Source organism: Coffea eugenioides, chromosome 8 (assembly GCF_003713205.1).
Source record: "Coffea eugenioides isolate CCC68of chromosome 8, Ceug_1.0, whole genome shotgun sequence".
NCBI classification, from domain to species: domain Eukaryota; kingdom Viridiplantae; phylum Streptophyta; class Magnoliopsida; order Gentianales; family Rubiaceae; genus Coffea; species Coffea eugenioides.
Window position 1 is genome coordinate 38763406 of NC_040042.1, and position 22186 is coordinate 38785591.

General features: G+C 34.0%; 1 protein-coding gene across 1 annotated transcript; it reads right to left on the bottom strand.

Moving 5' to 3' along the window:
* Positions 1-13764: 13764 nt before the first annotated feature.
* Positions 13765-15534, bottom strand: LOC113779719 (BURP domain protein RD22-like). Its single transcript, XM_027325415.1, has 3 exons — positions 15377-15534; positions 15154-15253; positions 13765-14714 (listed from the first exon to the last, which is right to left on the bottom strand). Exons 1-3 carry the CDS (start codon positions 15416-15418, stop codon positions 13951-13953), a joined length of 906 nt encoding a protein of 301 aa, XP_027181216.1. The 5' UTR covers positions 15419-15534; the 3' UTR covers positions 13765-13950.
* Between the last annotated feature and the right edge of the window lie 6652 nt (positions 15535-22186).

Below are 22186 nucleotides of genomic sequence, written 5' to 3' on the forward strand. Positions count from 1 at the left end.
CTGAATCGACTCCAAAAACGCGACTTTAAATACGCGACTCAGAGTCGCGTTTTACTACACAGTCGCGTTTTGATTGCTGCGAGATTTGTGCAGAAAACGCTACTTCAAAACGCGAGTTGAAGGCGCGTTTTTAGTCGCGTTTTCTGTGACTAAATATAAGGTGCAGAAACGCGATTTCAGCATTTCTTCTTCCCTTTTCCATTTTTTCAGCCGCGTTTCTTCTTCCTCCCTTCTACCCACCTCACAAATCTTCATTTTTACTCTATAATCTTGCTAGAAATCATCACCCCAACACCTTTTGAGCTTCATACAACCTTTTTAACCGATTAAAATCCCAGAAAAACACCTAAAATCAGGTTTTTGAAGGATTGAAGGTTAGGGTTCTTAAACTCCAATTTCTTCAATTGGAGGTCAATTGGAGGTTGTTGCATAGGGCTTTTTGCATTTTTAGCATCACCAAACATCCTTCTACGTGATTGAAGTAAGTTTCTTCATCAAATCTTTTGATTTTAGAAGTTCATATTTTTTATCCTGAGCTATCTGACATCTTTTAATTTCGAAAATTTGATGATGTTCATGACTATTTTTGATTTTATTCATGATTATTATGATTGTTTAAGCATGTTTATATGTTTAAATGTAGCAATTTATTGGTTTTCAAGTACTTTAAAATTCACAATTGCTATATTTAGACGAAATTGGAAAAAGAAACTAGGATGTTTTTGAGCCATTGGTGATGTTAAATTATGGTTAAAAATGGTTAGTTGATGATGTTTAAGCATGTGCATTGTGTATAGTGAATAATTTGGTTGATTTGGTGAGTTAATTGGTTTAATTTTTGCCTAAACATGATTATAGCTAAAAGCATATTATTATTGTTAATTCTCAGTAGTTATAATCATAATTGTTGCTAATTTCACTGATTGGGTTATAATTATTGCATATCTTGTTTCAATTGGTGATTTTGAGTAATTTTTGGGCATAAATTATGGCTCTTCTTGTTTGGTCCTATACATTAGTTATTGGACGTGTTGTCACTTGAAGGGATAAATTGGAGGTTATTTGGATCATTTTAGAACATTCATTGCTAAATTGTGAATTGTGTACAAATACAGGTGGTTAATTGAAATATTTTCTTTTAGGTACTATGCCAAGGGGAAGACGTACGATACCCTCGTCCTCCAGCAGTGAAGAGAGGGAGGTTAATGAAAAAATGGAAGTATCTGAGGAGGAGAGTTCACATTCTTCTCCACCAGTTAACCGACAGCCTGGTGAGGGCACCTCCTGTGGAGCGGGTAGATCGGTATTTGACAGTGCTAGGTTTAACACTCGCAGGAATCAGGAGTGGCATGAGGGGCGTGCTAATTTGGAGTTCCTGTTTGAGATGCATGTCAACCCAACAGTTGAGATGATGTATAACATCTCAAAGGCTTTTGCTCAGCTGGGATGGGCGCCGATTCTCACCCTACCAAACCATTACTACCCCGACTTGGTGCGCGAGTTTTACGCCAACATTGAAAGTAAGGCGCACCATAGTGGAGAAATAGTTGAGTCCTGGGTGCGTGGAAGACGAATCACCTTGTCACGTCAAGATTTGGCTGCTATTTTGGGGTGTATGGATGACGGCGTCCAGTAGATTTGAAGAAGGAGTTTGTTCCCTCGAATAGGAGGTGGGATCCCTCGCTAACCATGGCTAGATTTGGTCTTGAGTACCAACCTTTTCGCTCTACAAGGAAGGAGACCATTTTGGCAAATGTCTTCGAACCTCGTCATCGGCTTATCATTTACATGATGGCTCACAATGTCATCCCAAAAAAAGACGGGGCACACGGAGGTCCGCAAGAGCGAAATCTACTTCTTGGATTACATGTTCCATAACCGGACGTCTCCATATGCTCGAATTTCATTGCCGAACATCATCATCAGCCACATTAGATCTACGGCGAGGCGTAAGACAACTTCCTTCAAACTTTCATTTCCTCATCTACTGACTTTAATCTTCCCCCGTTTTGAGGTTCGCTTGGAAGGCATGCGGCGGGAGTATGTTCCACCATGTGCTGAGATGACTATCACTACTCTTCGCCGCCTTGGTATTGGCACAGGGAACATTCCACGCCCTGTTCAGGAGCAAAGACAGAAGACTAGACATGGTCGGGATGAAGTTGGACCATCTACTGTAGCACCACCTCCTTCTCCACCACAGACTAATTGGCAGCGACTTTTTGACCATATGGAAGACTTTGCATTCCAGTTTGCTGATGTTATGAATCGTCTAAGCCGAATTGAAGATCATTTGGGCATTCATCCACTGCCCAATCGTGATGCAGAGGATGACGATGATGCCGAGGGGGATGACTGACTTGGCGCACTGTACTTGTATTTTGACAGTGGTTCGTGATTAGTGGCTGATAAGGATCTCGGCCATTGACTTGGGGAGTACTTCTTTCTTTTCTTTTCTTCTTTTATTTTATTTCTTCCCTACACATTGAGGACAATGTGTAATTTAAGTGTGGGGGGAGAACTATGTGTGGTACTTGTGGTTTTAGTTGTGTTTGATATAATTCTTGTGCTTAAATTGTGTTTTTTGTGGTTGCTGGCAGGGAGTTTTAGTCCACTTCTAAGGGGAAATTTTGTCAAAATTTTTCCAAAACCTTATACATATATATGTTATTAACCATAATAAATAAATAAAATTTTATCACTTATCCTTTTGAAATAAATATATGTGGTTTTGAGACTTCTTTTCTCATGGAATTTGGAAATGATTTTTATGTGATTATAATTTTTACATCTATAGGAAAGTATATCTAGTAAAATGGAGAAAAGTATGCCTATATTTTGCATATTCAATAAAAATGTCTCTTTGTTATTTGATTTTACAAGTTCAGCAATCAATATGGTCAATGAATGTCATACTTTTCTCATGCTTATTATATAGGGGGATTTTTATTATTTCTATTACCAAAAAAAAAAAAAAAGAGTTATTCTACTCCAATGGTTCTTGTACTTAGTAACCGGGAGTCTTCATCTACAAATGTCGACTTTCGCGTAAAACGGTACTTGAGCTAAGAGTATGAAAATCAACTTGAGTATGTGAAATATTGAATAACCGGGGATCTTCATCTAAAAATGTCGATCTTCGCGTCAAAAAAATATTCTTCACAACTTAAGTAGTATTTAACTCTTAAAATAAAATTAAAAAAAAATTTCCCTCTTTAAGAAAAATAAGAAGTTGATCATGAGATTAGTTAGCATTTTATGGATTATATGAGTTGCTTGCTTGTGAAGTTGGGTAAAATCGAGACATTGAGTTGAATAAGCACAATTATGGTATACTTGGCTCTTCTTTGCTTGATATCATAAGTACTTGAGGTTATTTGAAAGATCACATAATGGTCATTTACCTTGATTTAAGGAAATGAAGTGGAAATGCTATATATATTTATTTTCAATATTTGGATCATTGATGGTGAGATTTTATATTGCTTGAGGACAAGCAATGGTTCAAGTGTGGGGGTATTTGACAAGAGTTTATTTTACGTATTTTTAAGTGCATTTTATTAGTAATTTTTATTTGATTACTTAGTTTTATAATTAAAATAATTAAGGTTTTGGTAAAAATAGATATTTTTGGTAAAAGTGGATAATAGTGCATTTCTATTGATTTTAATAGTAAAAACTTCATTTTTATGCAGGAATAATGAATCAATCACCAAAGGAGGTCAATTGAGGTGAAAAATAGAGATTTGGTGATGAATTTAAGTGGTGAAAAGAAAAATGAAGTGAAAAACGTTCAAGTGAAGAATTGCACTTCAAGATAGTTTTGACACTCTTCAGTATTTTGACCATATCTGGAGCTACACTTATCGGATTGAGGTGATCTTTATACCATTTTAAAGCTAAGAAATAGATCTACAATTTGTATGAAGACATCGAAATCCAGTTCTGCCATCTTCATGGACAAAAGGCTGGAATACAGAAGCTGCACCCTGTGGTCGGAATCTGAAACAGGGGTTTGACCAGGTGATAATATTTCGATCATATCTCAGGCTACGAAACTCTGATTTGGATGATTTTTATAGAATTGGAAAGCTAACTCAAAGGGCTACAACTTTGGTGTTTTGCACAAAAACCAGTTCGGCCTGCATCATGGAGAAAATCGCAGTTGAAATAAGGTCAAAGAGAAAACGCGAGTGCACAAAACGCGAGTTGTAGCTGCGTTTTGTGTAAGCGCGTTTTGTAGCCGAAATTCTGCAAATTGCTCAGCCATTTTCTCTTGTGTTCATACCACTTTCCAGCTATAAGATGCAAGGGAATTCGGTGCACATGCTTCAGAAGTCAAAAGGGCAAGAAAGGTGGCTTATTTTCAAGTCAAAAACATTGGTTATTGACAATTCTAACAAAGTTAGATTTGGGGAATCAAAAGTTGGAATTTGACTTGGAAAAATAAGCCTTTGAGTGTTTTTTATGCAGAGATATGGGGAGAGGTCTGGGATCCATTCGGAGCTTAGCTTCTTACAGAAAAACATATTCTCTCTACCTAGGAATTGCAAGAAAAATTGGGATTTCATTGTGTAATCATCTAAGTTCAAGAACAAAGAAGATTTTTGAAGGCTTCACCAAATCTTGGCTAAGGCTTTCTTTACTCCTCTTGTATTTGTAATTCATGATGATTTACATTAATGAAGTTATGAGTGTTTTATCATTCATGAGTAGCTAATTTTCTTTATCTAGGGAGTAGATGAAGCTTATGGCCAAATGATATGAATTGATTGTTATTCATTCTTGTTATATCTTGTATTAACTTGTCTACTTGTGTATGCTTGATTACTTGTTGTTGTTTGATCACCATTAACAGGTTTATAGTTGTTTTTATTCATTAAGAAATGGTAAAAATAATGGAATGACACAAGTAGAACTTGAGTTGTATATTCATGAGAATAGAAATACATTCAAGTGGATGAAATCTGCATTTCATGTGTGAATAAGAACAGATTTAGTATTTACCAAGAGATTAGAAAAAACTAATCTGTTTTAACCCATTATTATCATGAGAATGTGATTTTGGTATTTCTGGAAATGAATCCTTGGTTAAACAAGAGCAGTAACAAGTGTTGAATTAATTCATTTTAGATCTTTTGTGTCATAAGTCGAATCTACATCCCTAGATCTTAATATTTAGTGAATTCTACTCCCCTTGAGATATTGCAATTTTCTAGTTAAGAACTCTTGTAGTTGAATTTAATTCTAAATTTTCTGCTCAATTTTATTGTGAGTCTAAATAATAGAGTAAATCAGTATCTAATAATTGTTTTAATTGCTTCTCGTGGGATCGACCCGATACATACCCAATATTACGATTTTGGCCTGTATACTTGCAGAAAACGGGTATAATTCGGAATTAAACTTGCACTTAAGGTAAAAACCCGACATGGCTGTTAACATTGATAATTTGAGCATCAAGAACATTATCCACCATCAGGCAATATCTTTGCAACAGTGAACCGTAGCCACCACCGCTTATGTGTCCAACAACACCAACGATTGGGCAAAGTCCAGCCGGAAATCCAAGTATATTGCTCTTTACATTCAGGCAAAAACCACAACCAACAATGACAATATAAATAGAAAATATTGCAACACAAATTCGTGGTTCTTTACAAGAATGCATTCTCACTAAAAGTCTAACAAATGTATTCTCACTACAAGACTACAAGAAATAGAAAAACGTATTCTCAAATATCTGGTCCCATGATAAATTCTAGCATTAATCAGTGCTAAAAATTGAAGTTTTCTATACCAGCTTAAGTCGTAAATTCTTTTTTAGTTTCGAATGTCATGCAAGAAGTCCTCGTTTAACATCTTGTTTACTTTATTTCTGTACCCTTTCTAGTTTCGACTATGCCTGGAGTCCTTTTAGCCACATTGAAAACCCACATCTACAGATCATAAACATCGTTGTTTAGAAAGCGAAGGAAGATATAATGGCAATTTGTCTTCTCTTTCTTTTTTTTCATATTTCCTTTTATGAAGAAACGTGATTATTCTTACAATTTCTTTTCCTTCTCTGTTACTATTTACGTATGATTTTGACATCTACGACATGGTCATCAACAATCATATGGGCTGTGTCTATAGCAGAATAACCCTAGTTTTGCAAATCTAGAGAAGAAACGAATCACATAGAAAGAGAGAGGATACAGTGGAACGAAAGATTACCACGATATAGCATAATAGATATAGCGATTTCACCCACACGATGCTGCGGAGGAGAGAAGAGGGAAGAAAGGCTTGCAGGGGTTACGAGAGAGGTGTTGGGAAGAGGAGGCGGCACCAGCGGTGGCGGTGGCAGAACGCTAGAGCGATTTGGTCACGAACAGAGAGAAAGAAGCCAGCTTTGTATTTTTTTATAATCCAGCTTTATAGTTGACCCGTTTTGGAGTTTTTACCCGTTTAAAGTCCGCATGTTGACCCGAATGGAAGTCTGGCCGTGGAATTGGAATTGGAATACTTTGGTCCAGCCAAAGAATTGGAACCATGGAATTCGATCGATTTGGAATTGCAATTCGATTCTAATTCTACGGGAAAGATAGTACCCAAACACAATTGTAATTGAGGCCCCAATTCCAATTCTACACTCCAATTCCATGGGGAACCAAACATACCCTAAATTTACTTCAAATTAATAACATTGTGGACTGGATTTACTCTTGCCGGCATTTTAGGCATGTACCAAATATTTGGGGCTAAATTTGGTTTTTTTTTTGAAACTTCAAAAATTAAAATCGCACAAATGCCAAAGATTGAGGGTCAAAACTGCATTCTCCCTCGCTAAAAACAGTCCAAAATATTTTAATAATCTTTTGATTATATATACCAAATTAGAGTGGTCACTACCTACATAATAAGTGACGCAGCCAGAATTTTTTCCTTGGGGGCCAAAATTTTTTCGAACAAAATTATCTTAATATGATATGTTCAAAATAATTTTCATTTATTTAAATATATGACTTCTTAAAATATCAAATATTAACTTTAATTATAAATGTATGTCTATTTCATAAATATGTAGTATAGTCATAACTAAAATTAAGACAAGAAATAACATTTGATTAAATATCTTATAACATCACAAACCACCTAAATTGCACATTTTGAGAAGATGCTCTAATGTGTCACTTGTGTAAAAACAAAAATATAACTATGCAATATAAATATAACTATTTTCAATTAAAAAAGATAAAAGTTATGTTAACATACCTTGATATTTCATCCTCTTTTATTAAAAGTAAATTGAGCTATACATTCTCTCACAGAACTAAATTCTTGTATAATTGAATAAATACTAAATTTTTGAACAACTTCTTTTTTTTATGTACATTGTTAGGCAATCATTTGTGAAATTATCTTTTATCTTGTTTTGGAGCTTTATTTTGATTATCTTCATAATTGAAAATGTCTATTCTATAGACTATAGAACGAAACCAGGATATTTTCCTTGGGAGGAGGGCCAAAATTTTTCTGAACAAAATTATATTAATATGTTGTGTTCAAAATAATTTTTATCTATTTAAATATATGACAGCTTAAAATATCAAATATTAACTTTAATTATAAAGGTATGTCTATTTCATAAATATGCAGCATAGTTATAACAAAAATTATGACAAGAAATAACCTTTGATTAAATATCATATAACATTACAAACTATCCAAATTGTACATTATGAGAAGATGCTCCAATATGTCACTTGTGCAAAAACAAAAATATAGTTATGCAATATAAATATAACTATTTTCAATTAAGTTATGTTAGCATACCTTGAAATTTCAACATCTTGTCTTAAAAGTAAATTGAGCTTTACGTTCTTTCATAGAACTAAATTCATCTATAATTGAATCAGTGCTAAATTTTTGAACAACTTTTGTTTTTCTAATGTACATTGTTAGGGGGGTCAACTTTGTCTTATACATATATTTACATATTACGAATTAAAATTTTCAAAACTTAGAAGGGACATGGCCCCCCTCAGCCCCCCTTAGCTTCATCATTGTACAGAATGGCTTTGATAAGGGATGGAGCATGGATGTACTTGACCTGAGCAGAGTTTTACGTGTTTAAGATTGCATCCATCATCTTGAACTAGGACGAATTCGACCTCAGCGTGCAAATTACCAAAGGACATTTTCATCATATGCTTAGTGTAGTACCCAGGATCATCTTTCTCGAGATTATCTCTCCCGGACATTTTCTGATCTGAGGAATCACCTTGTAGTTTAGATGCCTAGTGAGCCGAGGACACTTACAACAAGAAGTGATTGACGCGACACCTTATAGGCTTTTGCAGGCCTATGCTCTTGCACTAGCAGATCTAGAGCCGACCTATAGCTGCATCCTATCCCATCAATGCGGCCTGAACCCCAAGGACACCTCTCATATTTCACTATAAATACCCCTCTTTTCTTAGACCCCAAAGATAACTGTTTCTAACTCTCATACTCGGTAACTTATGTCTGAGCTGTTAACTCTTGCTAACTTAAGCATCAGAGCCAAATTGGGGGAATACTCTGCCTCTGCTTTTGATATCATACAGGAAATCCGAACTAGAGTTTGTCGATCTCCAGTCTTCTCAGGAGTTTCGATCGTGATGCTACAATTGGCGCTGTCTGTGAGAAATGAATTGAAGTGAATATAATTGCTCTACTCTCTCATGACTAAGTGATAAGTGACTAATTTACGTAATAATTGTATGATATTTTATATTATTTTTAGTCACTTTGGGTATAGTATTGGAAGAAAATGAATCATTTTGGCTATAATTGGTGAAAAATGCTTTGAAGTGATTAAATGAGGTTTTTATCACTTTTTACTTGGATTTTGTGCATTTTTGACAGTTTTGACACATTTTCGTATTTCGGCTATAACTTGAGTTACAGTGATCGAATTGAGATGATTCTTAAACCAATTTGAAGATAAGAGATAGATTTACAACTTTGGTGAAGACATCTGAATCCAGTTTGAAGGTTTTCCAAGTCAAAAAGCCGAATTACAATAGCTAATTTCTACTAGTCGAAGCTGGAACAGGGCAATGAGCAGGCAAGGGTATTTCAGTCATTTCTCAGCGTACACAGATCCAAATAAGGTGATTTTTGATGCATTGGAAAGCTAACTCAAAGGGCTACAAGTTTTATGTTTTGGTCAAGAGCTAAATCAGCTTTTATCATCAAGAAAAGTTCAGTTGAAATTGAGTCAAAATCGAAGCAGAGCTGGAAATTGAGCAGGAAGTGACCAAATAGTCACTGTAGCAATCCGGCCGAATTTCTGGCCGGATTGTGGTCAGAAAAGGCTGCTCTGTACGCGAAAAACTCAATTTCACTCCCACCAATTCACATGCGTTGCTAGACATGTGAGAAACATTCCCAACTGTAAAAGGAAGGTGGAGGCCTCATTTCTTGACCAATTTTCATCATTAAATAGCCAAATTCATTGCAAGAGAAGAGATTGGAGACCATAGAAGAAGAATAGAGAGAGACATACGGGAGAAGCTTGAAGTTGCAGAAATATAGCTCTTTCATCTCCCTAGTGTTAGTTTAGCTTAGTATAGAGTAGTATAGTTCGTCCATTCTTGTTTATTATCTAGATTAGGATGAAGATGGAGGATGAAGAAGGCAAGGAAGAAAGCTCATGTGACAAGGGTTGTATTCCTTCCAAACTCTTTATCTTTTGTATTTGATTCCAAGTTTGGTTAATATACAAGATATGAATTTTGTGTTCAATACGTGTCTTTAAAGTTTATACCTTGGGTTTGGTTGAACTATCTATGATTGTTAGTGTTAATTGTTTGGTTATTTGATTGCTATGATTTGAGCAAGTTATTTAGCACTTTAACTCTTTAAATCATGATTAATCTGGTACCATTAATTGTGATTATCTAAGGTGTTGTTTCTGCAATAAAAATTGAGATTTAACACTGGTTCAAGAAGTGCTAAACATAGGGAGTACACTCATAAGAGTAGAGGTGCACCTATGTAGTTTTAGTGATTAATTTCATGCAATTTCACTGAAGAAATGAACTTGTAGCTAATTTCATAACCATGAGAATAGGTATGGATTAGTTATGAGTACAGTTGATTCACTACGAAAGTAGGTTTCACATGTTTAAGGAAATTACACCATAACTAGCCTAGATGTAGTATTCAATTATCCAAAAATGGCACTTGCATAAGTAGTTAGGGATACCACAACCTAAGGAGCTTTCATTTGTTATTTTCTTGTATACGTTCAGTAGGTTTTAATTTGTTATAATTCATTGATAGTCTAAATAATAGAGAAGTTTTAGTAGTACTGGTAATTGCAATCTTCCTTGTGAGATCGACCCTTAATACCCTATACTCGCTTGCGATTCGTATACTTACGATAAATCGCGTGTGGGGTATTTAGGAGTTTATAAATGTAAAACTTGATTAGGATGAACTTAATTGTATATGTATACCCTGCGCACGTCACTAAGACTTACTCTAATCGTGGAAACCAAAACCCCCGAACTTTTGGAAGCCATATAGCCGATCCAAGAGATCAGGACATACCAGAAAATTCACAACCTTATGGAGAGGTCATAGCTCGAAGGGCCGAGTTTGTGGTCTCTAGTCTAGGGTTTTTTGAAGAGATTGTTAGGCATATGAAAGGTAAGGATAGAGGTGAATCTTCTCGAAGATAGCCCGAAGAGTCTTCTTTGTCTTCTTTCGAGGGTGACTCGGATGACCATCACTCCAAGAGAAAGAAGCAAAAGGACCTTTCTAAATTGAAAGGCAAAGTGCATTCTAAAGTTTCCTCAGTTTTCGAGAGCACTGCTCAAGAACCCGTTCAAGAGGAAGGACACAAGTGAATGGTCTAGATACGGATCGGCCCTTTACGGAGATAACATGGTCTTTTCACCCCTAACATTAACGAAGAAGTTTTTCCAGCGAACTTCAAATTCCCAAATGTTCCATTCTATGATGGAAAAGGTGATCATGAAGACCAAGTTGATGCCTTCTTATCGGCATTCAGATTGTATGGGATCTCCAACGCAGTGATGTGTCGGGCGCTTCATCATTTTGTTAAGACTTAATAGTTGAGCAATTTAATGGCTAGTCTTCTCATGCATGGTATGCACCGATCTTTAGAATCAGCATAGTATGCAGGGTCAACCGCCATCCCCAAGTTTTTGAGAATTTTCTTTTAGCTCCTAGGAAATTTTAGAAAATTTCATTAAAAATCCTTCTCTTGCACCCGTAGATTATTAGTTTTGAGTGTAATTCTATGATTATGGCTTGTATGTTTTTTTTTTCTCTTCTAACGCTTAGCTATTCAATCTTGATATCTGATTATAGCTCAAAATTTTTTTATCATTGCCTTCTTTTAACAAAAAAATAATAGTAAATTTAGTGACATGAACACAACAATGAAGCTGCGTATTCATTACTGAATCGAAATATGCATTAGTTATTTATTAATAGGGTTATTATCACTTTACCTCTTAACATTCGGTGTCACTATCAGTTTCTCCTTTAACGTTACTTTTTAGTCACTTTACTCTCAAGACTAATGGTCAAACTTAACGAACTTTATTAATTAAAGTGAAAAGATACGTTTAACCCTTAAAATTATTATCACTTTATCCTCATAAACTATAGCCTCATTATCAATTTATCCCCTACAGTTATTTTTAGCCAATTTATCGCACTATTAAATCAACTTAGCCAATTAAAGAACTCTAGAAGAAAGTACTATTTTCTTTGTATAATAAAAATAATAAAAAATTTAGAATAACTCTTCTCCTTTTTAGTATTAAGAAAAAAAATCAAATTGTTAATCTCTTTCTTCTTAGTAATCTTATTAATATTGAAAATAAAAGAAAGATGTGGAGGAGAAGGGGAAGGGGGAGAGAGAAAGAGCTCAATTCTTTTTTAAAAAATACAAATAAGAATAAATTAAATACTTTTATTATTTTAAAATTATTTTATTTTTCTGTTTACCACCAAATTTCAATCCTAATCCCGACAACCTTAAAGTAATACGATAATATTAGACTCTTCTTTATTTACTTTCTTTGCAAAATCTAATTTTCTATCTCCTTCTTTCCTATCTCCTTTTCTTTTCCTAGCATTAGTAAGTGTGAAAAAAGAAATTTGAGAAATTCTTTTATTTTTATGTTTTTGGATCCCTTAAAGTGAAAAAAATGAAGAATAACCTTTCCAACTTTTTCATTTTTAATTATATATAAAAAGGGTAAATATATTTTAAAAATTTTGACCATACTAGTTAGATTAACGATGAGATAAAATGCTTAGAAAATAATGTTAGGAATTAAAGTGATCGTATCACTATAATTTCAAGGGATAAAGTGGTAATAACAATGTGATAATGCTATAGAATAAAGAGGTATTTTCGTCTAAAATTTTTTAACATATTGAGTTGAATTACTTATGAACGTGAAATGACTAAAAGATAATATTATGGGGTAAATTGATAGTAGTGATATAGTTTAAGAGAGTAAAGTGATAATAACCCATATTAATATGACTACTCATTTCTCTATTCTTCTCATTCCTACAATCTTAAAGGCAAAAAGTTGAATATTCTCTAATCTCAAACTCTGAAAAGCAATCATATTTGATCAGGGTGTAAATTGAAAATACCCATATACATACTATTGCTAAGATGTGTGATATTTGCACTCTTATATTAGCCTCTCATTTTGAAATTCACTTACTGAATAAAAGGCCATCTATGAGTGTGAGTGGCAAATTTGGGAGTGGAAATATCACTTTTTTGTGTCTAATTAGATGCATGTATTGGTTTTATATGTTTGAGGAGAAAACTTTTGAATATATACAAAATTAATTATTAGTTTCAACTTCACATATAAAAGATCACATGTATTTAGGACCAAGTACATAAATTTGAATTTGGCAGATAAAAAAATTGAAATAATTAATTAGTTGAATAGATCACATGTATTTAGTTTTGAAAAAAATTTTCTTGGCATAGTAAATAGAATTTGGAATAAATCAACATGTAATGCTAATGCAATTAATAACAAGTTGAACTTCACAGATTAACAACAAAATAGCAAGGTCAAAAATATTTAAAGAGGAAAAGTTTAAATTTTTCATAAAACAAAAGTTAGGTGTAGGGTGACAATGCAATTTCATTTAATCTTATGGGGCATAATAAAGATCTTCAATGAAAATTTTTGGAATTTCATAGGGACTAAAAACAATAAAAAACTTGGCTGTCCCCGTAGCTTCCCGCCGCCCATGAAAAATTGGCCACATGCATGGTTTATTGCCCCACTCAAAACGAATGATTGGCATTCTGAAAGATTATTTTGCTGATGTCCATGAAAAGAATTATGTGACATCCTATAAAACTGATAGGGACAAATATTCAAAGAATTTATTGTAATTATTATTATTAGAATAGGAAAGAAGAATCTCTTATCCATTGGTCCCCTCCCCTTTGTCTGCATTGAACAATGTTCTGTGGTATAAGCAGGAATGATTGTACAATCTAAACTAGTAAAGCTAAAAATCAACCAAACAACTGAACCACTAACACTACTTAAAAATGAAACCAGGCACCTTTACATCTTTGTAATTTTTTTTTTTTGTGAAGAAGTCAATTGACTTTTATTGACTAAACAAACCTAATCCCCAGAGCATACTCCAAAAGCCGGCAACTCTTGGAGCAGCCCCAGGAGACTTATCTACCCAACAAAATCTTTGTAATATTAGATTGACATATATAATTTGATATCAAAGTAGAGAACAAACTAAACAAGGATTTATTTAATTATGGCAACATAATGGATAGAACTCCCAAGCTGCAGAAGACATACGTAAAAACATCAGAGCAACAAATATAGATCACTACTTGGGAGGCGTTAACAAGTTTCTGTACTATATTTAGTGCTTCGGAACCCAGACAATGTGATCCTCAGGAAGGAAATGGCAGATTGGAACAGTTCCTGGCTTCACCTTCAGCAGCTGAAAAGCCAAATGCTTTGGGTTCCATGCTGATGTATCCCGGTGACAAACAGCTACAGCCTTGACTTTTGCTCCATCGGCACCAACTAAATTAACCATATATGCATCTGTATCCTGTGTGGTGTGGCAGTAGAAAACTGCGTAGAAATAGTTTTGCCTGTGGCAAGAAACTATTTCTTTATCGTCGTTGTTCAACTTGGAAACAGACACAATACCATATTTCTGGACTTTTGCATCTGTTTTTTGTGCTTCGTTAGAAATTGCTTGAACATCTTTGCCCAGCTTTGAAGTAGTGAAATCTACCATTGATTCGAGAGAAGTCGCACAATACTTGTCTTCCCCTTTCATTGCAGGCACCTCGCATTCTGCTATCGTTTCCTTAATAATTCCAGCATCTTGTGATTGTGGATTCAGTGAGTATTTGTTCAAAATTTCAGGAACAGATTTTGACGAGAAGGGAATCGAATTAGCAACCTGGCGGGGCAGGAAAGCCGTAGTACTTTTCACTGATTCAACAAACTTCATATTCATGCTTGAGCCGCGATTGAGGTCCATTTTCAAGAAAAAAACTTTCACTTTTGGGTCAATATGGACATCTTCAGTAGGATTTCCACAATACCTTTTGAAACGGCAATAGTCATTATATTTTTTCAACCTGAAATTGCCCCTTTCCGGCCACTTCCCTGTATTCATTGGATGAGCAACAAATTAGTACAACATATAAATCCGGCCAGCTTTTATTTCTGGTAATGGACTACAATGTCCCTGCGCAAATTCTTCCAGCAATATCCCCCTTTTTAAGATCCTTGTCATATGCTTGCTCATGATTAATGGAAGAGTAAAATTATTAAAAGAAAACCGTGTTAGCTCTTTCCTTTTCATTTTTTTAACACGGTACAAGAAAACCCCTGTAATTATTGAAGTACTTTTTCTTTTTGCATTGTTTTAAGTGAAACTAGAAGTTTTCTATTATAATTTCTCCTTTTTTTTGTTTAAGGTTTTTGAACTTGATGAGTGTCTTTCAATTCCCCCAGAATCTAAGGGAAACAAACAAAGACTCAACTCGAGCAATAGAAGCACAGTAAATGGTAGATATAGGAAAGGACCATTTCTGAGACAAACCATCTTTTAGCAGGTCTCTAACAGCTTTGGGCATAGGAGTGTTTGGAAGCTTGGATTTCCAATAAGCTTCAAGATCTGCATGGTTTGCGCCAACTCCTAGCTGAAGTATATTTCACGATACGGAAAAAGAGTTATGCAGTCAGTTTGTACACCATCCAAAGTGCGAGCAAATTATCTATCTAAAAATTAACGTAGCTTAACTTTTTCAGTAATGTATACTCACAAAAAGAAAAGAGAGAAAGTAGAGAAGCTTGAGAAATTCCATAATAGTTTATGCGCACGAGCCACGGTAGGCTGCTAGTATGCAAGACGGAGTGAAGATAGTACTAAAAGCCAATATATTTGAGCGAGATGGCACAAGAAACTTGGCAGCTTTATTTATAAGCGGAAGGGCCAAGTGCGATATCCAATTGTTTGAGAGGGGGAAAGTTTTGATAGGTTGGCAATACTATTCATGGTACGACACCAATCAAGTTTTAACATGCACCTTAAGTAGGACTGTGCTAACCAACTAATCTTAGAGTAGCTGGCCTCTAAGAGAGTCTTAAGGCTCTACTTGCGTAGGCACTCATCTGGACTGATGATGGTTGAGTCCTTAACCCGACCTGGATCTAATAAATTTTTTGGGTTTGGATTGAAAAATAATTTCGATATCCAAATTCTGACATGTTTACTCTAACAAAAAAAATGGATCGGATACGGAATATAGGATTTCGACCCGTATCTAAACAATATATTAATAATTTAAAATATAAATATTTTTAAATACATTTTTTTACCAAATTAATAATTTAGTAATGGCTTTATAGATTGATTTATGGTTAGTTTTGGATTGACTATTGTGAGTTATTTGTTACTTAGTTTTATAATTTGATTTGTTTAAATTGAAAGATTGGATTTGTGATTGATTTTAGATTTAATTTTGAAATATTTAAATTTAAACCTTTTTTTTCAGGGTAGACCCGGACCCTACTCGGGACCCGTCGGACTCGGTTTCTGGACTCTAAAGTCAAAACCGAGTCTACTACATAAAAGCAGGTTCAAGTTCAAAATTTTCAATTCCAACCCAAACTCAGCCCGTTGACGCTCATATGAGCCCCCTCCCCATCCTCCCGGATCTCTCCCTTGGCCCTGTTGGCTCACCCCCCTCCCCATATTATAGAGTAGAAAAAAAAAAAAAAAAAAGGATTGTGCTTCTTGATAGAGAGTGAAGATAATACTGACGGCCAAGATACATTAGTGAGACATCACAGTAAGTGAACTTAATCATCACCTAAAATCAAATGTGCACCTAAGAAAACTGTCATCATCTCTACTATTCATGGTACGACACCAATAAAATTTTGACATATATATTTTCTCTAAACACGCACCTTAACTACGATTAGGTTTCTTCACAGAGAGAATGAAGATAATACTGAAGGCCAAAATATATACATTAATGAGATACCAAAAATTGGCCGCAATTTTTAAATAAGTGAACTTAATCATGACCTAATATTAAATGTGCACCTAAGAAAACTGTCATCATCTCTACTATTCATGGTAAGGCACCAATAAAGGTTTGACATAGTTACTCTAAACATCCACCTTAACTACGATTAGTTTCTTGACAGAGAGAGTGCAGATAATACTGAAGGCCAAAATACATTATTGAGATATCACAGGAATTTGGCCGCTTTTTTTTTCTTTTTTTAAAATAAGTGAACTTAACCATCACCTAAAATTAAATGTGCACCTAATAATAGAAAATATTTGAAATATTTCCTTAAAATATTTTTTAATTATTTTTTTATTTTACACATCACATCATTATATATTATTTTATAAAATTCTAAAAACTTGCAATTCAAACAGGGTTTGAGGCTGCGCTTATAAATTGGCACAGTCTTTGACCCCACTCATAAATGTAGTAGGAAGCATTAATGCGAGCGGAAAATATCAAGGGACATCCTAAATGGTGATTGGCTTCACCATGTGTTTGGATATGTATTATGAAAAATTTCTCGAGATTCTTTAAACATATTTTTTTTGAAACACTTTTAACTCTCATATATATCATATTACGAAACATGTGCTATGACAAATAAAAAAAAATCTTTCCCAAGTAATATTCAATCAAAACACAATAGTTCTTCTACCTAAGACGATCCAATAATCTGCTTATAGTAGGTCATGATTTATCCACCCTACACTAGAGGTGGCAATATGGATAAATGGTTTATAATTGGTTTTGACTTAATGGATGACGGATGAAATTTATCCAATCCATTTAGATCCATTTATTCCATTTAATAAATGGATCTAAATGGATTAAATAAAAACCAATTATCCATTTATAATCCATTTATATATTTTGGTTACTTTTTTTTTTTGTATTACTATTTCTTGTAATATGAAGATACTTGTTTATGTACTTGTAAATTTTAGGTGTATTTGGATGAGAAAAAGGACAAAATACTTAGATTTTATATGTGTGTGTGTATTCTTTATTACTCGTCAGATATTATATTTTTCATTCCATAAAGTAAGTGTACATCAATATAAATCAGAATTGTTCAGTCTTTGTTCTTCTCCAGCCACATATTATAATCTTTTTAACATTTCTATAGACGCTTTTATCTCCAAACGATCCAAAATAAAATGTCTATGATAGACGTGAAGTCAATAACTTGAACAGCCTTAATTTTCTTTCGTGAGTGCCTGATATATCAATTAAGCACGACAAGTCGCAATTTATTACTACTACTAAACTGGTCCAAGTCAAAGAAGAGGATAAGGATGAGGTCTTTAATCTGTTACTTACAAGTGTAAAAGTAGAAAAAGAGAAAAATTAATAATAATAATGATCCACCGCACGAAAGGATAAACAATGAAGATAAACCAAAGACACTAAAAAAGGCTAGATGAAATGAAGTGAATGTGGCCAAAATACCACAAATCTGATCTCATTAAATTGCCTCAACAACGTGTCACATTTGCTCCTTTGCTCTCCCTCCAATTTTGCAGTGTACAACTATTTCCAATGCTTTGCACTAAAATGAATCCCGGGGTAAAACATCGTCAGATTATGTGGTTAAATTTCAGGATTTACCAAAAAATCCCAAGAATAAGTAGACAGAGAAACTAATAAAGGTGGCTAAGATTACTGGTAGTGCAAAATATTTACTGGGACTTTCTTTTTTTTTAATCGTTATTATTAGGTAAATACACATACATGTGTGGGTGCAGTTAATATATAGTTAAAAGTTAGTTGGTCCCGTTTTGTTTGTGTGCGGGTCTGAGTCGGTGACTCTCTCACTCTATGTATGACTCGATGCTCAATAACGTGAAGAAATATATGGTTTTAGTCATTTCCTTTCCATTTCTTTTATTTGATTTTTAAGTAAATGGATATATATGGTTTTTATAGATAATTCATATAAATCCATTTAATTTAATGGTTTTACTTTGGTCAACCATTTAAAACCAATACTATAAATGGATAATCCAAATCCATTTAATTATGGATTATATGGATGGATAAATAGATTTCAATCCAAATTGCCACCTCTACTACATATAGTGAGTGCGCTGCCGTGGTTCCGTCAGCGCTAAATTAGCTGAAAGGTAAGGATAGTAAGGCGAATGTTAATCGCATTCTATTTTTTTATAATGACATTCTCATTATCTTTTTTAAGCATATGGTTGTTGTTCATCAGACTATATAATAATAAATATAATGAGAGTACCGCTATTTAAAAAAAAAAAAAAAGTGGAGTACAATTAATGTACATATCCCAGATAATAATCCCCAAAAAAGTATCCAGCCTTATACATGAGGAGAAAAAAATAAAGACTTTACTCTCCTGGACGTTAGGCCGCTAAACTGCTACGCCTTCAACTAGGTAGACGGAGCACTTTACCTAATTTTCAAACACTCCAACTATCAAAGGATTTTCCCATCTTAATTTTCAATGTTTGTATACCTTATTTGCATTTATTTATTCATTGTTTGTCCTTTTAGGTAATGAAAATGGGAAGGTAGAATACTTGTCTTGAGCTAGACAAGGTGCTTTATGCTAATTATGGATGAAATTCTTCCCATGATTTTGGTCACATATTAAATGCTCCATTAGTTTTGTACTTGATGTGCATCTGGGAGTGGAGAAGTCTGGATAAAAAGTATGATTAAAAGGTGAATCTAGCAAAGAGGATATTACAAGTTAGGGAGAAGGTTCTAATCCTCATGGAATAGATGTTTCTACTAATTTCTTCATCAGTTATTCAGTTGTATGCACAAGGCTTGCCATCTGACAGGCCGTGTTTGTATTGTCATTTTTTTCTCAAAAAATTTTTTACGTTTTTTTTTTAACATATTTTTCAATCATCTTTTTATTTCACATATAACAAATTATTACAATACATTTTTCTTAAAAAATTTCGTAAACTAGCAATCCAAACTGCACTTTTTATTTGCAATGAGAATATGCTTACACATGATGTCCAAAGTATAGAGATTTTGATTACGGGAATCTTCAAAAAGGCCCTGCAGGTATCTCTGAATTTCAAGATATGGTGAATGGGAGAGAATGATGGGCATTATCGCACCACTGGGACTTACGTCGGGACCATAATTTAAGTTTTCTTGCAAATTGAAATAGACACCTGAAGACGTAGATATTCCCAATTACGTGTGAATCTTTTTCTTCTTGGGTTCCAATTTGTATCTTTTTAGAATAGGAAAGAGGAATCTCTTATGTCTCATCCCTTGGTCGCCTCCTTATCTGTGGTTTAAATTGAATATGGATCATAATGCGTATGCTCAAGGGTTGCAATTTCTATTTTGTGACATATTGTTTGAACATACAGCTATATATGTTATATTGGCATTGGAAAATGTAAGTTACATGAAAAAATGTCGTAACTTATACTGTGATATAACTGTGTATAGATATATATCAACTACCTATACAACTATACATATTTAAAGATATATGAACACTAAAGAGTACATATATCAATGCATAGTCTTTCTTCTAAAATTTTCTTTTTGTAGCAGGTGAGGAGTGGGATTTAGGCACCGTTTTGATTGAGGGAATGGGAGAAAAAGGAATGGAGAGGAATTGGAGGGGTTTGATTTTTGTTGATTAGATTTATTTTTGATGAGGAAAAGGAAAGGATAAGGAAAGAAAGAGTATAGTTTCTTTTTTCTTTTTTTTTTGTTAAGTAATGGTTTCCACCCAAAAATGGGCAGAAATAGAAGGAATAAAACTAAATTAATTGAAATAATTTAATTTTTTTAAAATATCATTTTTCGCTATCTTTTCCAGTAAATTAACACTTGATCTTTTCTTTTCCTTCTTAATCCAGACAAAATTTTAGTATTTCATTTTTTTCCACTATATTTGATCCAAACAAGATAGATGAAAATCACTTTTCTCCGGTCTTCTTTTTTTTGTCCGACATGATAGATTTTATACTACACATACTCCTACTCTATATTAGGAGTAGGGGATGACTCAAACGAATCAAGGGGTAATCTGATGTGAATTGAACTATCACTGGTTCAGACAGGTTTCTACGCACCTGGCGGTTGAACATTCTAGAAAATCCTAGATATTAAAATGTAGGTCAAGAGATTATTCGATCACTTGACCTACATCCAAGTAAAGTCTTGAAACTCTTTTGGTGGCCAAGTTCACTTTTCTCTGGTCTCCTTTCCTTTCTTTTTCATTGGTATCCTTTTCTTTCCTTTCCCTTGCTTTCCTTCAATCCAAACAGTGCCTTAGAAAGTGGGGAGGGAAGGGGGGCTTGTAGTCATATATAAGAATAACTCAACAATAATTGTTGACATTTCTACTTCTAATTATAGATTTATAAGTGTGTACAAACAGGCCTCACCGATCCAACGAAAACTTGAATCCAATCTGCCCCATATCAAATTCAAGGTATAAATGCGTTATATATAACTATAAGAAAATTCTAAAGCTAACCACTCCTTCAAATTGTATCTCTTTATGATAACAACTATCCATATTTTAAATTTAGAGTTCTTCTATTCTATGTTCTAAGAGTACAAGACAAGAGTGGACTTTTTTTTTTTTTTTTTTTTTTTTTCTAGTGTAAACAGGAGGATTCGAACCCGAGACCTCTTGTTATCTTAAAAAGTATAAATTTTCTTCGCGAAAGTTAGCCTGAATTCAAGGGGTGGATGATAATATATGAAATTTATACTGAATTCATTCTCCATATTTTGTGCGTTTATTCTATGCCCTTAAGACGTAAAATAGACAAAACTTTTAAATAATTCAAATTATTACAATCTCATGGTAAAAAAAAAAATTCATTATTCACGGATAAATTTAACTTGATGACATGATATCTACTAGAAGAGACTATAAAATCTCCTATAACTATCATCCATATATAAGTAGAACTACAAAGCGTATATGTTATTACTTTCTACGTATGGTCAGTTTATGACTTAAACCTTTTAAACTTCTAGACAATATCAAAACTTAAAACCATTTGAACTAACCATCACACTCTTTTAGCATATTTAGTTTTGACTTAAACTCTTAAACAAGTAGACAATTTCAGATTTGAAACCATTTGAACCTATTCTTACTTCTGACTTAAACCTTTTAAACTACTAAAGAAAAAAAAATTGGATTTAAAACCATTTTGAGTTTATCATTGCATATTTAGGACGAAAATAGAAGAGGATAATCTGGATTGCACTAGCTAGGCGTAGATTCAAAAGATTTGCCTTCTGTTCAGCATTTTTGGTAACAATACTAAGACCACCCAGAAACATGAGGAAGCAGCTGCTGATAGTTTAATGAACCAGTCTAATTGGCTACCCTTCACTTTCTCTTCGCCTCCAAAAGTGGCCCATTTAAATTTGCTTTTGATTTCGGCTTCTTGCCTACGTGCACTACTCTCCACACATGTCAAAGTCCAAGGATGAGCCCATTCTTCCCGAGCCTCTCCAATTGGTATTGAGAACTGTAGGACTGTCTCCAATTGGTGTTTGACAAGTTGTTTTACT